At 48.7% G+C, this 15,026-nt stretch overlaps 1 protein-coding gene across 16 annotated transcripts in view; it reads right to left on the reverse strand.

Moving 5' to 3' along the window:
• The window catches only part of KIAA1217 (KIAA1217 ortholog), a 501,320-nt gene that overhangs the window by 36,214 nt on the left and 450,080 nt on the right, over positions 1–15,026 (reverse strand). For 15 of the 16 annotated variants that reach the window (XM_064162493.1, XM_064162489.1, XM_064162496.1 and 12 more), the window contains one exon: positions 6,816–6,991. The exons of the other annotated variant lie outside the window; for it this stretch is intronic. In XM_064162493.1, coding sequence (XP_064018563.1) covers positions 6,816–6,991 — 176 coding nt within the window. The remainder of the gene's footprint in view (positions 1–6,815; positions 6,992–15,026) is intronic. 16 annotated transcript variants of the gene reach the window in all.

Here is a 15,026-nt window from a genome sequence, read left to right on the forward strand (position 1 = left end):
AACAAACAAACAAACAAAAGACACAACAAAAAACCAAACCAACCAAAATCCACAAACCCAAACAAAAACCACCCTAAAACCTAAGGGCAGAAGGTTACATTTGTTCATTGGTGGAAAGAAGAGACAGGAGCAGAGAACACTGTCACGGTGTTTTGGTAGGTTCATTCCTATTGTATATGTAGGTATAAAGGACAGGCTTCCATGGAGCTGACAGTGACTTTCCTCCCCCTTTGTTCTTTGAGGAGAAATGAAATGAAAGGGCCATTACAAAGCCCTTTGATTCCATACAGTGATACTATCAAACAAGGCAACTGATCCTGAAATTGCTCAGGGGATACCACATCACACTGCCCTACAAGGGAAAAGGAACTACAGCCCTCAGAAGCCAAAGCCTGAAGCAGATCCAGCGTTTCTTTCCTGCAGCTGTAGACATAACTTGGCTTTATAGCTTGGACTGAGCAAACTCAATTAACAAGACACTCACATTACTGCAGTTTCAGGAGGCTAATACAGGATCAGTTACCCTTCTGCAGCTGCACTGCACACAAGGTAGCCAAGGCAAACTCTTAAGCCGAGATCTTTCTTCAGTCAAAAAGCATCAGAAGCTCCATCTCAGATGGCAGTGTCAGTAAAATGGGTTACAAAGCAAACTGACACAACCAACAGTAACAAATCACCCAAGGCCAGCTGCTATTTGCCCTGGAGTTCAATGGCAGCTTGAGGGTGAAACAGCTGAACTGCTACTGCGAAGCACCTAATGCTTGATTAAAATTGCTTTGGCACCAGAGTGGTGGAAAGTGCCATAGATGATGCAAATAAACGTTTTTATAGGGGATGGAGTTATCCAGGGAGCTGCACTCTGGTGAGACTGACACTCAGACTGATCACAGAAGTGCTTTGGCTGGAGAAGACCTCTAACATGAGCCCAACCATCAGTCTAAGACCACCATGGCCATTAAAATCACGTCCTGAAGTGCCACGTCTACACATTTTTTAACACCTCCAGGGCTTGTAACTCCACCACCTCCCTGGGCAGCCTGTTCAATGCCTGACCACTCTTGCAGCACAGAAATTTCTCCTAACCTCCAAGCTAAACCTCCTCTGGCACAATTTCAGGCCATTTCTTGTCATTCTGTCACCTGATACTAAGGAGAAGAGACCAACCCTCACCTCACTCCAATCCTCTTTCAGGGAGCTGGAGAGAGCAATGAGGTCTCCCCTCAGCCTCCTCTTCTCTAGGCTAAACAACCCCAATCCCTTCAGCTGCTCTTCAGACCCTCTGCCAGCTTTGCTGGCCTTCTCTGGACACACTCCAGCACCTCTATGTCCTTCTTGGAGTAAGGGCCCCAAAACTGAATGCAGTATACAAGGTGTGGCTTCACCAGTGCTGAGTATGGGGGACAATCACTTCTCTGGTCCTGAAGTAATTGATAGATATCAAAATGAAGACTAAATACAGAGAGCCAGTGGACCAGTGTATGGTATGCCATGTTAGGGAGGAATAACTGTGATCTGGAGCAAAACTAGAAATGGGTAGATTCAGATTAGGTGTTAGGAAGAAGTTTTTCACCATGAGAGTGGTGAGATACAGAACAGGTTGCCTGGGGAGGTGGTGGAAGCCTCATCCCTGGAAGTTTTTAAGCCAAGCTGGATGTGGCTCTGAGCAACCTGCTCTACTGTGAGGTGTCCCTGCCCACAGCAGAGGGGTTGGAGCTGGATGATCCTTGAGGTCCCTTCCAACCCTGACAATTCTATTTCTGTAGGAAGAGAAGGCAAGTCTCACAAATCCACAAGGAAACAACTAAAGCATAGCCACAAGCTATAGCCCAGAAGGCTTTCAATGAGGTATTTGAGTAAAAGCTTTCAAGAAAGCAAATTGCCATGGGACAAAAGAGGAAATTCTCTCATGGATAAAGTGCCTGAAGTGAAGGGATCAATGAAGAGCTTACTCAGTGAGTGTGGTTTGCTAGTGGGTTCCACAGGGATCAGTGCTAAGGCTGAGGCTTTTCAACATAGTGTAAATTATTTAGAAAAGAGGATGAATAATATAGTTAAAAAAAAAAACTCAAGAGGATATTAAATCATGCAAGGAAATGAAAAGGAGAGGTGACTGCAGAGGGCTGCACAGGGACCTTCTGATACTGACTGACCAGACAAAACCTCCAGAGTAAATTAACTCCTGATAAATGTAAAGCAGTGTCGATCAGAAAAGGACAAACAAAACCAACCTCACCTATATCCAACAGCCTCTCTCAGCCCCCTGAGTTTTTCTACACAGTAATGAACTTTGAACTGGTAATCATCCATCGTCAGTGAGCTGTTGGACTCCTAAGGGAAAGCTTACGTGGGGCATGAGGACTGGAAAGCCATCACTGCTACTGCATGAAGTCATGATCTGCCCACATCCAACACAGCTGTGGTAGGGCTCTCCCCTCTCCACATCCCTGTCTCACAGATGGACCACTGAGTTAGGAAGGGCACAGAGTAAGGCAAGAGGATGATGAAACCCAGAGAAAGGCTACTACAAGAGGATCAACCAAGCAAATCAAGACTTTTTCAGGCTGGAAAAGGAAGTATAAAAGGCCTAGGAAAGTATCTCTAGCATTCTGATTGGCATGGCAAGGGTGGATATGCTGCTGTGGATGATTTAAGAGTGACAGATGAAAGATTCAAAACCAAACAAGAAGTTTTCTCTACCCCCACAAAAAATGACTCTGTAGAATTCATCGTGTCTGGATGCTGCACACAAAATTTACATACCTGTTTTAAAATGCCTAAGTTTACAAGCAGCAAATAATCCTTTTGCATATGAAGTCTGTGACTTGGGAAATCCCAGAGCTACAAGTCCTCAAAAGCAGGGAGATGAGCTCTGAGCATTTTGCTGTGTTCTCCTTCGCTAGGTATCTGCTACGAGCGGCTCTCAGAGACTGCTCAGTGGAGTTTTATTCCTGCATTGAGTGAAAAGTCTGGCACAATTTATATTCTTCTAAGGAAAAGTAACTTGCTAAGGAGCATATCCAATGAGACAGACTGGATGTGGCTGTAACTTAAATATTGTGCTCATGAGCACACTCCCCCCTCCCCACTAAGGTGCTCACAATAATCTACACCACATAGCAGTCGCACCTGTAACACGCTCCCCACAACACAAACACTTCTCTAGTCAGTGCTTCCTATCACCCTAATTTGCCCTTGGTCTGCTAAATTTCAAGTGTCTACAGTCCCAGAAGTGTCATATATGACATCTCTAATGTTGACTCCAAAGACCAGACAGAAGAACTCCTGCCCAGTTAATGCTCAGTGTATTTCACTGTCACAAGTGTGCATAAATGCCATGCTTAACAGTGTTCCTTCGTTTCATTGGGCACCTCTGAACTGCCATCCTGCCACAGCTGGGACACACGTGGGCACACTTCTGTAGGCACTATCACTACTGGCTGCTGCACAGAAAGCAGGCTCTGAAATGTACACTGACATGATACTGTGATACTGTGATCTCTGCTGTTTACTACATCATACTGCCAATACTTCAGTTGTATGTCCTGGGAAATAATAAGTTGCAGAATTGCAGAAAGCAGAGCTTTTGAAGCTGGGATTGACCATTTCAGAGCAGGAAACAGGCCTCTGGAAGTACTGCAGAAATCTTTAAGCTCTCTTGCCTTCCAGATTTGGAAACCCTATTACAAGAAAGATCTGGATGTGCTGGAATGTGCCCAGAGAAGGGCCACAAGGATGATCAGAGGGCTGGAGCTGCTCTGCTGTGGAGACACTGTGCTCCTCTGTGACCTGAGCTAGACTGTATGGTCCTGCTCTGGCAGGGGGGTTGGACCTGATGACCTCTTTGGGTCCCTTCCAACCCCTGACATCCTGTGATCCTACTGTATCCAGTTTTGAACACCCCAGTTCAAGAGAGACAACGACCTGCTGGAGAGAGCCCACTATAGAGCCACAAGGATGACTGGGGGTCTCCTCTATGAAGGAAGACTGAGAGTCCTGGGGCTGTTTAGTCTGGAGAGGAGAAGAGTGAGAGGAGTGAGGGTGGGTGTCAAGTGGCTGGGGCCAGTCAGCAGCAATAAGCCAAGGAGCAACAGCTACAAACTGGAACAGAGAAGGTTTCACCTCAACATGAGGGGAAACTTCACAGCAAGGGTGATGGAGCCTGGAGCAGGCTGCCCAGAGAGGCTGTGGAGTCTCCTCTGGAGACTTTCCAAACCCACCTGCATGCATTCCTGTGTGAACTACCTTGGGTGATGCTGCCTTGGCAGGGAGGTTGGACTGGCTGATCTCTGGAGCTCCCTCCCAACCTCTAAGGTTCTATGATTCACTCTCTCTTCATACAAGACATAAACTCCCTTAGGAACACTGCACTAAGTCTTTACAGAGACACCATTTTTACTGCAAATCTTATTCATCTGACAACACACTGATCATCAGGAAAGATTTAGTCTCCTCAGCTGTCAATAACTGTAATCCTATAGCTTTTCAATCATCATTTCCAAAGACAAGCTGACTAGAAGGTTTCTCTGTGTTATGGAGCTATTCTTCAGGTATATACTAAATGCAGTAATGAGAAAGAGTTAGTTATACAGCATCTTACAAATGTGAGTGCTAGAACAAGTTAAATTGTTTATTGATTTCAGCTTCATCTTGCTTCCTGCTGACTCTGAACATGGACTAAAAACAAACAACTTGATCCCACCAGTCTTGATAGGCCAAGGTGTTGAGGGGGAAAAGTCTTACAAAGAGCCTTACACAGCAACAACCACAACAAATAAAAGGGTTTTTTTCCCTGCAGTTACAGAATCACAGAAACATTCAGGTTGGAGAAGCCCCTCAGGATCACCAAGCCCAGCTGATAGCCCCATTCTACAAGGTGCACCCTAAACCATAGCCCCAAGCACCACATCCACACAGCTTTGAAACACATCCAGGATTGGTGACTCCACCTCCTTGGGCAGCACATTCCAATGCCTGACCACTCAGTTAAGGGTATGGAAACCTCAGTGAGCAAGAGACTGACACTGCTAACTGCAATGAAACTTTGATCCTCTATTTAAGAGCCTCCTCTACCTAACAGCCAAAGCACTACTGAAAGCTGATTTTTGTACTTAAAGCCAGACTCATTACAGGAAGTTCCTCTCTCCTCTCCTAAAGCACAGTGCAGAAAGGTGAAGGGAATTACAGAATCACAGAATGTCAGGGGCTGTAAGGAGCCTCCAAAGCTCATCCAGTCCAACCCCCAGCCAGAGCAGGGTCACCTAGAGCAGATCACACAGGAACACATCCAGGCAGGTCTTGAGTATCTTCAGAGAGGAGACTCCACAACCCCCTGGGCAGCCTATGCCAGTGCTCTGTCACCCTCACAAGGAAAAAAATCCTCCTGTTACAGTATCACAGTATTATCAGGGTTGGAAGAGACCTCACAGATCATCAAGTCCAACCCTTTACCACAGAGCTCAAGGCTAGACCATGGCACCAAGTGCCACGTCCAATCCTGCCTTGAACAGCTCCAGGGACGGTGACTCCACCACCTCCCCGGGCAGCCCATTCCAGTGTCCAATGACTCTCTCAGGGAAGAACTTTCTCCTCACCTCCAGCCTAAATCTCCCCTGGTGCAGCCTGAGGCTGTGTCCTCTCGTTCTGGTGCTGGCCACCTGAGAGAAGAGAGCAACCTCCTCCTGGCCACAACCACCCCTCAGGTAGTTGTAGACAGCAATAAGGTCACCCCTGAGCCTCCTCTTCTCCAGGCTAACCAATCCCAGCTCCCTCAGCCTCTCCTCGTAGGGCTGTGCTCAAGGCCTCTCCCCAGCCTCGTTGCCCTTCTCTGGACATGCTCAAGCATCTCAATGTCCCTCCTAAACTGGGGGGCCCAGAACTGAACACAGTACTCAAGGTGTGGTCTAACCAGTGCAGAGTACAGGGGCAGAATGACCTCCCTGCTCCTGCTGACCACACCATTCCTGGTGCAGGCCAGGATGCCACTGGCTCTCTTGGCCACCTGGGCACACTATGCCTCAACTTCCACCCCTTGTCCTGCCATTGGACATCACTCAGCAGAGCTCCATGTTCTTGGCACTTACCCTTTGCATATGGATAAACACAAATGAGATTGCCTCTCAGGCTCCTCCTCTCCAAGCAGCAGAGCCCCAGCCCCCTCAGGCTCTCTTCTTAAGGAAGATGTTCCACTCCTTGCACTGTTTTTGTGGTTATGTGCTGGACTCTCTCAAGCAGTTCTCTGAGGTCCTTCTTGAACTGAGAGGCCCAGAACCAGACACAGTATTCCAGATGCAGCCTCACCAGAGCAGAGGGGGAGGAGAACCTCTCTCGACCTACTAACCACAGCCCTTCTAATACACCCCAGAATGGCATTGGCCCTCCTGGCCACAAGAGCACACTGCTGGCCACAAGAGCACACTGCTGGCTCACAGAAGAGCCAGTGCAGGGGTAGGCTTTCAGAAGATGGAGGGGGTCATGGTGCTAACTGCTATCAGCCCCTTTCCAGGGAACTCCTGAAGAGCCTGAAGCTCTTCGTGCTGGCTGGATAAGACACTTAGTGCCGTGGTTTAATTGGAAGGATTAGGTGACAGGTTGGTCTCGATGACCTTAGAGGTCTTCTCCAACCTGGTTAGTTCTGTGAGTCTGTGATTCTGTGTCTCCTGGTCAAGACCAATGATTTGTACAACACAGACACAGTCTTGCAGCCAAGAGGAGTGCAAAGAAGCACAGCCCAAACGGCACACACAGGTGCAGTTTCACTGGAGGCAGTGGTGAAAGCCAGGCAAAAGCAACGAATTCTAAGAGGTTTCTGAACCCACCACAACTTCTTCACAACCCTTTCCTCCTCGTTGAGGTACTTCTGCCGCTCCTGTTCCACCAGGTTGCGCTGTCGCTGCACGGGATCCTCCAGCCTCTTCACTGTTTCCATCATCTTGCCATGGATTTCCAGCTCTGCTTTCTTCACCATTGCCCTCAGCATCTCCTGGTTCTGCAGCTGTTGTATAAAACAAAGCAACTTCAGTTTTTCCTGCTTGACACACACCCCCGACAACTGAATAGACTGCAGAGGGCTTGGGAGAAACACAGACCTATAGCGAGAGGGAGTTTTTACCTTCTCCTTCCCTCTGTAACTTTAGCCATAAACACTATTCCGTGAGGAAGTGGTCTGGAACTTCACCCATAAACACTATGCCACGAGGAAGTGGAAAGGGGGAGGAAAGTATAACTCTGATTAACTTCCAGTGTATATCTAATTTCCAGTTGCCAGGTGATGAATGAAAGGTGCTGGGATCAACAGACCACCTTCAGTGCAGCATTTCTGCAAGGACTGTAGCCCCTTTTTATGCCCAGCCCAGCATGAATTAAGAATGAATCATGCCTCATCAGAGTGCCAGAAGTTTGACTTCAACTTTCCACATCTCTCCTAAGCTCATGCATCACACTGCCCATTCGTGTCTACTGGATAATCCCAAACATCAATGCCAACATCTGGCTGGAAAGGCCTTCAAGCAAGGCAGGTTGTGGCAGCCCCTCACTTCCTCACGGCACTGCTGTCCTCAGAATGGAATTCCTCAGCCTCTCAAGTGGCCACCCACTGTAAACTGGCACAGACATACAGCTCAGCTGCAATGCCTAAGGCCACCTTTAGCCACCAAAAATACCCAAACAACAAAACCCCCTTTACAATATGGCCCTTTTCTGAGAATTGCAGCAGTCTCATCTGCCTTCTGGTCTTAGCCTTATGCCAAGTACCTCAAACGTTCATTTTCGTGCTGATAGCAAGTTTGCAGAAGAGAACACAGCCGAGAAAGCAAACTCATCTCTACTGTTCTACATACACTTACCTAGGGACATGGTTTGGTGGGCATGGTGCTGTTTACCTAGGGACATGGTTTGGTGGGCTTGGTGCTGTTTACCTAGGGACATGGTTTGGTGGGCTTGGTGCTGTTTACCTAGGGACATGGTTTGGTGGGCTTGGTGCTGTTTACCTAGGGACATGGTTTGGTGGGCATGGTGCTGTTTACCTAGGGACATGGTTTGGTGGGCATCACAGTATCACAGTATTATCAGGATTGGAAGAGACCTCACAGATCATCAAGTCCAACCCTTTACCACAGAGCTCAAGGCCAGACCATGGCACCAAGTGCCACGTCCAGTCCTGCCTTGAACAGCTCCAGGGACGGCGACTCCACCACCTCCCCGGGCAGCCCATTCCAGTGTCCAATGACTCTCTCAGGGAAGAACTTTCTCCTCGCCTCCAGCCTAAATCTCCCCTGGTGCAGCCTGAGGCTGTGTCCTCTCGTTCTGGTGCTGGCCACCTGAGAGAAGAGAGCAACCTCCTCCTGGCCACAACCACCCCTCAGGTAGTTGTAGACAGCAATAAGGTCACCCCTGAGCCTCCTCTTCTCCAGGCTAACCAATCCCAGCTCCCTCAGCCTCTCCTCGTAGGGCTGTGCTCAAGGCCTCTCACCAGCCTCGTCGCCCTTCTCTGGACACGCTCAAGCATCTCAGTGTCCCTCCTAAACTGGGGGGCCCAGAACTGAACACAGCACTCAAGGTGTGGTCTAACCAGTGCAGAGTGCAGGGGCAGAATGACCTCCCTGCTCCTGCTGACCACACCATTCCTGATGCAGGCCAGGATGCCACTGGCTCTCTTGGCCACCTGGGCACACTGCTGGCTCATGGTGGGCATGGTGCTGTTTACCTAGGGACATGGTTTGGTGGGCATGGTGGTGTTGAGCTGACAGCTACATTTGATGATTTTAGAGGTCTTTTCCAGCCCTGATGATTCCATGACTCTATTCTACACAAACCAAACCTGTTCAAGTCTCCCATGAAAACCATAAGATTCAAAGAGAGATGCAGGGCTCCCTCTCTATTCCACTCTGTGAGACCCCACCTGGAGTACTGCATCCAGTTCTGGAGCCCCTCTTACAAGAGGGATGTGGAGATGCTGGAGTGTGTCCAGAGGACCACGAGGATGATCAGAGAGCTGGAGCAGCTCTGCTGTGAGGACAGACTGAAAGAGTTGGGGTTGTTCAGTCTGCAGAAGAGAAGGCTCTGAGGTGACCTTCTTGGGGCCTTCCAGTATCTGAAAGGGGCCTACAAAAAAGCTTGGGGGGAACTTTTTAGGCCATTACGGAGTGACAAGACTAGGGGGAATGGAGCAAAGCTGGAGGTGGGGAGGCTTAGACTGGATGTGAGGAGGAAGTTCTTCAGTGTGGGAGTGGTGAGAGCCTGGAATGGGTTGCCCAGAGAGGTGGCTGAGGCCCCATCCCTGGAGGTGTTTGAGGCCAGGCTGGAGATGAGGATCTGGGCAGCCTGATCTAATGTAAGGTGTCTCTGCAGGGGGGATGGAACTAGATGATCCTTGTAGTCCCTTCCAACCCTGACTGATTCTATGATTCTATCTCATCTCAGCTCTGGGATATGAGGATCAGCTGAGGGAACTGTGATTATTTACCCTGGGGAGGAGGAGTTAAGGGGAGACCTCACTGCTCTCTACAGCTCCCTGAAAGAAGGTTGTAGTGAGGTGGGGGTTGGTCTAGGATTAGGTGACAGAATGAGAGGAGATGGCCTGAAATTGTGCCAGGAGAGGTTTAGGTTGGAGATGTGGAAAAACTTCTTTATGGAAAAAGTGGTGAGGCTGCCCAGGTTGGTGGTGGAGTCACTGTCCCTGGCACTTCAGGAGATGGTTTAATGGCCATGGTGCTCTTAGGCTGAAGGTGAGCATTTCACAAGTCTCTTCCAACCAAACCAGTTCTGTGATTCTGTGGTACAGACAGCAGGGACACAACTCCATCAGCCCAGCAGCCATCTCATACTGTGTGATTTTAAAAACCACCTGGGTCAATTGGGAAACAAAGTTCCAGGTTTAAAAGCAGCAAGTGAACCATCAGCTGTCTGCTAAACATCCAGGCCTAGCAGCCAAATTACATTGAACAAAGTGAGAAGCATCACAAAAATGGGTCACCTGTAAATCAGCATAATGCAAGAAGGCTTCTTTTAAAGCAATTCATGGGAATCAGACAGCAACAACAAATCTCTGCCCAAGCTACCAACCAGTGCAGGTGAGGCTACACTTAATCTACATAGAATCACAGAATCACTAAGGTTGGAAAGACCTCAGAGATCATCAAGTCATAACAAACCCCAAGCAGCACTACAGGCTGGGGACAGAGTGGCTGGAGAGCAGCCAGGCAGAGAGGGACCTGGGGGTGCTGGTAGAGAGTAGCTGAAGATGAGCCAGCAGTGTGCCCAGGAGGCCAAGAGAGCCAATGGCATCCTGGCCTGCATCAGGAGCAGTGTGGGCAGCAGGACAAGGGAGGTTATTCTGGCCCTGGGCTCAGCACTGCTCAGGCCACACCTTGAGTGCTGTGTCCAGTTCTGGGCTCCTCAATTCAAGAGAGTTATTGAGGTGCTGGAATGTGCCAGCTCTTCCTTCCCAACTCTTAAGTCCTCGTGCCTGACTCTTTGCTCCAGCAACACAACTGCAACCCTTCACTGAAAGTGTGTGGGGAGGGGGGGTCTGAGCTGTGACACGCAGGAGGTGCTAACTCAAAGCTCAGCTGAAGAGAAGTGTTAGCAGCTAGGGAGAGAATAAAAAAGAAGCTGGAAAACATCTGAAAGAGCAGAGATTTATAAACATTGTCAGCTGCTTTACACTAGGCTGGATTCTTCTGAAGACATTGCAGATGTGTATTTTTCCCCACTATGGGATTAATGTTTGGGTTTGATAGATTAAAACCTCTCCCAGTGAGGCCAGCACAGCTATCTGAGCCACACATCTCTCACTGAGCTGTGTTTTTCAAGAAGGAAAACATAAATGAATGGGTAACTGAGTGAAGGAGCATCTAACACTTCAGTCACACACTTTGTTCACAGCTCATTAAGAAGGGGGGAAATTTGACAGAGGGAAGTGACTTGGGATATGTGAAACAACTGCTGCCAAGTCAGTGAGAAGGTCAGCAACAGCCAGACTTCAGTGTCAGGTATCCAGAGCTGGAGTTATCTGTGTTCCTCATCTGGTACCAGTGACTCACATATACCTTCCTTTGGGGTTACTGGGAGCAAATACATAGAGGGCAGGTGCCAGGAGGATGGGACCAGGCTTTGTTTTCAGTGGTGCCCAGTAACAGGACAAGGAGTAATAGGCACAAAAATTGAGCATAGTAAGTTCCATCTAAACATAAGGAGGAACTTGTTTAATTTAAGGGTGATGGATCACTGGAACAGGCTGCCCAGGGAGGTGGTAGAGTCACCATCCCTGAAGGTGTTCCAGAACTGAGTAGATAGGGCACTTCAGGGCACAGTCTATTGGTCATACAGGTAGAAGGGACTTAGAATCATAGACTCAAGCAGGTTGGAAGAGACCTCCAAGAGCATCCAGTCCAACCTAGCACCCAGCCCTAGCCAGTCAACCAGACCATGGCACTAAGTGCCTCAGCCAGGCTTTTCTTCAACACCTCCAGGGACAGCAACTCCACCACCTCCCTGGGCAGCCCATTCCAATGCCAGTCACTCTCTCTGACAACTTCCTCCTAACATCCAGCCTAGACCTCCCCTGCCACAACTTGAGGCTGTGTCCCCTTCTTCTGTTGTTGGCTGCCTGGCAGAAGAGCCCAACCCCACCTGGCTGCAGCCTCCCTTCAGGTAGCTGCAGACAGCAATGAGCTCTGCCCTGAGCCTCCTCTGCTGCAGGCTGCACACCCCCAGCTCCCTCAGCCTCTCCTCACAGGGCTGTGCTCCAGGCCCCTCAGCAGCTTTGTCGCCCTCCTGTGGACACCTTCCAGCACCTCAACATCTCTCTTGAATGGAGGAGCCCAGAACTGGACACAGCACTCAAGGTGTGGCCTGAGCAGTGCTGAGCCCTGGGGCAGAATAACCTCCCTTGTCCTACTGGCCACACTGCTCCTGAGCCAGGCCAGGATGCTATTGGCTCTGCTGCCCACCTGGGCACACTGCTGGCTCATGTTCAGCTACTCTCTACCAGCACCCCCAGGTCTTTTTCTGCCTGGCTGCTCTCCAGCCACTCTGTCCCCAGCCTGTAGTGCTGCCTGGGGTTGTTGTGACTTGATGATCTCTGAGGTCTTTCCAACCTTAGTGATTCTCTGATTCTATAGAGACTAAGTGTAGCCTCACCAATTCTATAACATAGCTCAGAACATATTTGCATTTCTAATTCAAAGGCACACTTGTGAGCCTGGGTACCATATACCATTTCTGACAGTGTTATTACTACATCTTCTGTTCTTTCTGCAGCACTCATTTCCCTGCTCTTAATACCAAAGGAAAATGCAAATGTGCATACACTTTCCTAGCACTGAATCTCAATCATCTCTAACTGCTTTCTTCTTAAAATGTGTACAATTAAAGGAAGGAATAGACAAAACAATTCCAAGGTAGATGCAAGATAATCATACATCATCTCCAAGTGAGCCAGCAGTGTCCACTTGCAGCCCAGAAGGCAACCTGGGCTGCATCACAAGCGAGACCAGCAGGGTGAGGGAGGGCATCTGCCCCTCTGCTCTGCATCCAGTTCTGGGGAACCCAACACAAGAAGGATATCAACTGTTATAGCAGGTCCAGAGGAGGCCACAAACATAGAGGGCTGGAGCAACTGCCCTGTGAGGACAGGCTGGAAGAGTTAAGGCTGTTCAGACTGGAGAAGAAAAAGCATTGTGGAGACCTTTGAGCAGATTTCCAGTACCTGAAGTGGCTTACAAGAAAGCTGGGGATTTTTACAAGGGCTTGTAATGACATGAAGAGGAGGAATGGATTGAAGCTGGAGCAGGGCAGATTTAGACTGGAGATTAGGAAGAAGTTCTTTCCAGTGAGGGTGGCAAGACACTGGAACAGGTTGCCTTGCCCAGGGAGGCTGCAGATGCTCCTTCCCTGGAGGTGTTCAAGGCCAGGTTGGATGAAGCCTTGAGCAACCTGTTCTAGTAGATGTCCATGCCCATGACTAGATCATAGAATCAGTCAGGGTTGGAAGGGACCACCAGAATCATATAGTTCCAACCCCCCTGCAGAGACAGCAGGGCAGAGACACCTCATACTAGATCAAGCTGTCCAGAGCCTCATCCAGCCCTGCCTTAAACACCTCTGGGGATGAGGCTTCAAGCACCTCCCTGGACAACCCGTTCCAGGGTCTCACCACCCTCAGGGTGAAGAACTTCTTCCTAACATCCAGTCCAAATCTACTCAAAGATCTAGATGATCTTTAAGGTCTCTTGCAACCCAAACCATTCTATGAGCCTGTGATATACCATGAACTCTAGAGCTGGGTTCAGACCTGCCACTAAGAGTTCTCATTATCTGGGAGCACAGAATAAACAACCCCACTGAACTCACAACGGCCTCCAGTCTTCCCAACATCAAACACATTCAGGACACAGCTGCCTTAGACTCCCTCAGCACCATGAGCCCAGCCTCTAAGTTCTTCTGAAAATCAGAGCACTTGAGGAAGATGCTAGTGGAGTAGCAAAGTGCATCTAACACCTAGCCAGGATGCAAACATTGTATTTCAAGAGACTCTCATTAAAAATCCAACCACAGACTGAAAGACTCTTAACTTTCTGGTTGCATCTAGTAACATACACCTTTAGCTGGGGTGTCAGTTAATACAATACATCTGGATGGATGGCTGCTGGATATGTTTTAAAAAGAGGACTTTGCCAGTACAGACAAAAGCTTCTTGAGGTTCTTCTCATCGTGTGATTCTTCTACTCTACCGAGTAAGAACATTGTGATATCATCAAATGAAAGCTGAACCATGCAGAACATTAACTATCATTTTATGTCCTGTTCCTTAGGTATCTTGCCAACTTTTGAGCCTCTGCAATCATCTTTTTCACTTCTTTGGAAGTGTTTCTCTTAGTCTGTCATCATAGGAAAAATTCACACAAACAGGAACAAACCAACTGCCAAACCCAGGAGAAACAGTCAAAGTGAAAAATAGGAAGTACTGTCAAAGACACTGTGCAAGCAACCTGGGGAACACTTTTCCCTTTTACTCAGGAGTTCTTGTACATTTGTACTGCCCTGTTTTAGCCATTAGAAGTGTGACATTCCAGCACTCTTTCAGTTTCAAGCACTACCTGTCTGTTGCCACTTGCTGCCCTGCAGACTGTGAGCTCTGTTTCAAAGTAATTCCACCCATTCAGGAGAGCCATGGCAAAAGTCATTCATTAATTTCATTGCTATGTAACATACCAAAGTTTCCCACCAGCTACAGGTTCTTCCAGCCAACCATCTCAAATCTGCCTGCTTCCTACTGACACAGTGCACCACATGTGCTATCACTTTTGAAATAAGGGAAGCCAGCCAGAGTTAATCAGCACATTCAGGATATGTCCCTTTTTCGCTCCTCATGACTTCCTTGGCAGTGTGATTTGTGCAGCTGGTACAAGTTTCTTCACTCCTGTGTGCCATAATCTGGGGATTGTAATTGACAAGCAAATGAATATGAGCAAGCAGTGTGCCCAGGTGGCAAAGAAAGCCTGGCTGGGATTAGAAATGAGGTATCTAGCAGGAGCCTCGGACTCAGCTCTGGTGAGGCCACACCTTGAATGCTCAGTTTTGGGCACCTCATTACAGGAGGGATGTGGAGATGCTGGAGCCAGTGCAGAGAAGGGCAAGGAAGCTGGGGAAGGGCCTAGAGAATAAATCTGATGAGGAGTTACTGAAGGAGCTGGGGGTGGTTAGTTTGAAAGAGGAGGCTGAGGGGAGACCTCATCACTGTCTACAGCTACCTGAAAGGAGGTTGTGGAGAGGTTGGTGCTGGTCTCCTCTCACAGGTGACAGAACAAGAGGGGATGGCCTCAAACTGTGACTGGACAGGTTTAAATTTAATATTAGGAAAAATGTTGTCCCAGCAAGAGTGGTCAGGCATTGGAATGGGCTGCCCTGGGAGGTGGTGGAGCCACCAACCCTGGAGGTGTTTAAAAGCTGTTTGGATGTGGTGCTTGGGGATATGGCTTAGGGTGAACCTTGTAGGGATATTGGCTGGGATTGGTGATCCTGAGAGG

The sequence above is a fragment of the Pogoniulus pusillus genome, chromosome 23 (assembly GCF_015220805.1).
Source record: "Pogoniulus pusillus isolate bPogPus1 chromosome 23, bPogPus1.pri, whole genome shotgun sequence".
Classification (NCBI taxonomy): Eukaryota; Metazoa; Chordata; class Aves; order Piciformes; family Lybiidae; genus Pogoniulus; species Pogoniulus pusillus.